Raw genomic sequence first — 4,695 nt, 5'->3', positions numbered from 1 at the left:
ACATAAAATGCAAAAGCTTAGTCCACGACGCACAACGGAAATGCTGAAAAGGTATCTGGGTAGGATGGGCGCTGCGGCAGCTGCCCGGAGGCGGGCATGGGTCTTTTTTCCAACACTACACTCAAAATCAAACATAGATGGAGATAAAATAAACATAAAACGCAAAAGCCTAGTCCACGGCGCACAACGGAAATGCTAAGAAGGTATCCGGATAGGATGGGCGCTGCGGCAGCTGCCCGGAGGCGGGAGCAGAGCAGAGGAATGTGGGACGACCCGGTAGGACACTATGGCCAAAGATCACCGGAGACGAGATCCAGACTTAGGCCCCGTTTGGATAGGGGGTGCTAAACTTTAGCACCTTTTAGCACTTGGGGCTCCCAAACAGGGGTGCTAAAAGGGGTGTGCTAAAGTTTAGGCACCCCCATTTTCTTTAGCACACCCAAGGGGTGCTAAAAGGTGCTAATGGGTGCTAAAAGTGGTCCCAAGCTCATTTTTTCCCCTGGTGCCCCCCTCTCTCTCCTTTCCACTTTTCCCCAAGTCAGTCATAAATGAGGATAATGTAGTCATTTCTCACCTAATGTGCTAAACTTTAGCACTGTATCCAAACAACCTCAAAACAACCCTAAGTGCTAAACTTTAGCACTGTATCCAAACAACCTCAAGTGCTAAACTTTAGCACTCCATTTGAGGGTGCTAAAGTTTAGCACTATGCTATGCTAAAATTTAGTATTGTGTATGATGAGGCCGCGGGTGGGGGAGCCAACGCGCTAAACGGGTGGCTGGACCAACAGCAGGAATCTCTGCGGACCGGCTAACGTATAATCGGGCGCATAAAATACACAAGAGCGTACCCGGCAGATGAATTAAATATGAGACGATCTCCACTGTCCATAACTGATCCAACGCTCCGGCACATCGATTGATGGATAACAAAATCTCAAGCGGTTGATAACTACTCCCTCCGTTCCAAATTCCAAATTGCAGGTCATTTTAACTTTTATAATTTATAGATATTATTATACACCTAGACAGAAGCTATATCTACATGCATAATAATATCTATGAACTAACAAACTAAAACTAAAATGAACTGCAATTTGAATGAAACGGAGGAAGTAGTAAATCTAATAATAATGTGAGCATATAGACGCCACAAAAATTGTATGTCCGAAGTAGCATTTCTTGCTACGCTACCAGATTATCACCCGTTTTTACATTTGTTTCAGCTGGACTTAATCACAGTAAGCTTACATTTACATACACCTGTGATCGCGTCGATGAGCCTAACAGAAAGTTGACTGTTGACTACAGTCTACAAAGACCACGATGAGCCGTCTAACAGAAAGTTGACTGTTGACTACAGTCTACAAAGACCACCTCTTCAAGTCCCAAATGATGAACAAAGTTTAGTATGATACAAATTTGTATAAAATACATGCCTTCGTATGAATTAGATCATTGCGCCTCCAGCACCCCTGAGAAACGCCTACTCAAAAGAAAGCAAACGTCTGAGAGTCGACAACAAAGGATTAGCTAAGACACGTACTAAACTACATAAATTAGCGACTTACCATCTTAGTTGCTTTAACATACTGACTCTGCCTTTCCCTTTTTTCGCGCTGGCACTCACCACACCAGCTAGGAAAATCCTTCTGGTATTTCTTCATCTCCCTGAACACAGAGCTGTACATAGGAAGAACTCATTCAGTTGCAGCATTTCACAAACACTTGTTAGTCAAAGTATAACTTTACATGCTGACAGTAGCCAGGAGTTTGACATTTGGGTTGCTTTCTGTCCACAAACTTTACATTCCGGAGACTCCATATCTTTTCACTCCTTATGTATGCATCGAGCATCCAAAGCATGCAAACTCATAATTCTGTGATCCATATAATTGAAATGAAAACTATAGGAACAAATATTTGGGTATGCCTTTGCCAATTACAGGATCTGAACGCAACCTTAGACGCTTCCAAAACATGCAAACCCATAATTCTGTGATCCATATAATTGAAATGAAAACTATAGGAACAAATATCTGGGTATGCCTTTGCCAATTACAGGATCTGAACACAACCTTAGACGCTGCTGAGTTTTGTTTAGTGTGAAGGTTGGGAACTTAGGATCAGAACAGCTGTGAAGTTTCACGATACACCATACTGCATAATGGCATTGACAAGGTGGTCGAGGAGACTGCATGAGGGGTGTAGGTTACTCATTCATGCAAGAAAACTGAGCCACCGAGGTCATCAAACTAAGACCACCATGCATGCAGCCATGTATCTTTTACAGTCAGACCCTTGATTAGAAACAAGTAGGCAATGGAGCTGATAAATCAAAGCACAGAACAAATACACAGAATGACTATGCAAATTGCCATTATGCAGCATCGCAATATAACTCCTGTACTCAACAAAAATGGCAAGAGCAGAATGACAAGTTGACAACCTTTTGACCGGAAAAGCACCTATACTGTATCAACATTTTCAATAAACGATAATAAGACAAATTTAGACATGAATATATCAATATATGTCAAACGTCAGGCGTCACTAGCATATACACAGTAGACAAGTGCTATGAAATCTGCAAATACATATTGATTCCAATGTGCTCAGGAACCAATGATAAAAATGGAACAGTAGGAAAAGGCCTGTATACCTCCGGCACCACAAAAGCAGATTGATTCTGAGTCCAGATGATGTAGCTCGAGCACCATGCCTATGTCGACCACGATGGAGTACAGCCTGTCCAGGAATATGAGTGTAATCATACATTTCCTGCACAAAAGATCAGACAGATAAGAATGTAGGAAGCATGACACTTGAAGATAACGTAACTGCTTGTCAACAAGAAAGAAGTAACATGACTAGAAGCTATATTAGTAGAAACAAGAATGTTTCTGATAGAACTAGAACAAAATATTGACCACTCAAAACACAGAATGCTATAACAGGATATAATAATGTTATAGATTCACATGCAAACACCAAATCTCTCCTTAGTCCTGAAACACAAGCTATCTATCCAATAGAATATACACTAGTGCAAGTTCTAACTTATAAGATACAAAACAGTACGGGAGATAACTCTCCAAGAATAATGGAAAATTGTCTGAAACCACACATGAAGCAAATATCAATAGATAAATCACATTATTGTACCTGCTGTACGTGAGTAACTCCAGTGCTACCATGCATAAAAAAATCTATGGAAAATATCAATAGATAAATCACATTATCATCTACCATCATTCAAAACTTGAGCTTGAACGAAAAATCTCTTTTTTGTTTCTTGCACGAGTTTTTTTTTCAAGCTCAAATTTTGCAGAAGGGTACATGATATGTTCTATAGATTCATTTGTTTTTATATAACTTTTTATGCACATTTAGAGGTGCTATCATGAGTTAGCAGCATGGTATCACCCTAAGATGTGGTAGCACATTTGTTGCTCCCTTTATTATGCTATTTACTGGATCAATATTTAAGCAATATAACATCCCGTAATAGTTAGCTAACAACTAATAAAAACATAAATATACAAACTTGAAACTTCTTTGTTCATATTCCTTCTGTGATTCCTAAATCCTAAGTGTTCTCTTATCCATTAATTCATAGAGCCTATTATTGCCTCAGTTTTATTCACAAAAGGTAAAATGCAACTAAATAATCTAGCTGTTGATTGTATATGCCCTGTACCATCATTAGTCAATGACAAACTCTGGAATACAAATAAAAAAATAGATGGGTACGAGGAGCATACTCAAAATCTATCAGAAAAGCATGACTTAGCATGCATGGCAGATAAAATAGAAACCAAAATGATAAATATTCAGAAAGTTGCGCAGGTTTCAATAAGGAGTCACAACAAACCTCATGTTGTGTCTCTGAATTCACATGATTCTCACAACGAATGCCTCGGAAGTATAATTCACCACCAGAGAATTGTTTGCCAAGGCAAACATTTAATGTAACTTCAGAATCATCAACATGAAAACCTAAAAAAGCAAACATTAACAGTTCAGAACAAAAAAAAAGAAGATATCCCACTTGTTCACATATGTTCATACAGTAAAAATGTAATGGAACATTATTTCGCTTCCTTGGCACTAATAAAACAAATTTAAAGATGTATTGAAATTAAATTAAAATTCTCACTGGTAAGGGAACACCATATATTAGTTCATCTTAAGTTATAAAAAAACCAAGAGTAAAATATTGAATCTTGAAGAGACCAGCAACATGATGCACACATGTGCAGCTATCAGAATAAAACTTGACATCTCATCTTAGAATTCTACAGTAAAGCAGATTTTCCGGAAAAAATTAAGACGTACAATTTTCTACTAACTTAATATGTAACACCATTTCTCACAGAAAGCAGAACAGGCTTCCTGCCATTCGAGAATGTTCAGTGGGTAAGGGCTACCACTCGCAGTTGGAAAATGAATGTATTTGCCATTAGTTGGCTAAAGTTTTTTTTTTTTTTTTGGGGGGGGGGGGGGGGGGGGGGGGGGGGGGAAACATCACTACAAAAGGTCAGGGGGTTTGATGATCTGGAGAAAAAATTTTACTGCCTGAACACTTCACAGACCAAAAAGAAGTATGATAACATGAATCCCATCAATGAAACTGAACTCATATCCCTTGGATTTGGTTTCACGAGTCCAAAACATATGAAAAGCTTTAACCAT

At 38.9% G+C, this 4,695-nt stretch overlaps 1 protein-coding gene across 1 annotated transcript in view; it reads right to left on the bottom strand.

Annotated features, from left to right (window-relative positions):
- Nucleotides 1-1,119: 1,119 nt before the first annotated feature.
- LOC101753954 (uncharacterized PKHD-type hydroxylase At1g22950) overlaps nt 1,120-4,695 on the bottom strand; it is a 9,056-nt gene continuing 5,480 nt past the window's right edge. The window contains exons 6-9 of the mRNA XM_004968754.3: nt 3,875-3,999; nt 2,663-2,781; nt 1,572-1,683; nt 1,120-1,486 (exon numbers count right to left, since the gene is read on the bottom strand). Of these exons, the coding sequence (XP_004968811.1) occupies nt 1,451-1,486; nt 1,572-1,683; nt 2,663-2,781; nt 3,875-3,999 (392 nt within the window). The 3' untranslated portion in view covers nt 1,120-1,450. The remainder of the gene's footprint in view (nt 1,487-1,571; nt 1,684-2,662; nt 2,782-3,874; nt 4,000-4,695) is intronic.

Source organism: Setaria italica, chromosome V, assembly GCF_000263155.2.
Source record: "Setaria italica strain Yugu1 chromosome V, Setaria_italica_v2.0, whole genome shotgun sequence".
NCBI lineage: Eukaryota > Viridiplantae > Streptophyta > Magnoliopsida > Poales > Poaceae > Setaria > Setaria italica.
This window is presented reverse-complemented; position numbering and strand designations above follow the sequence as displayed.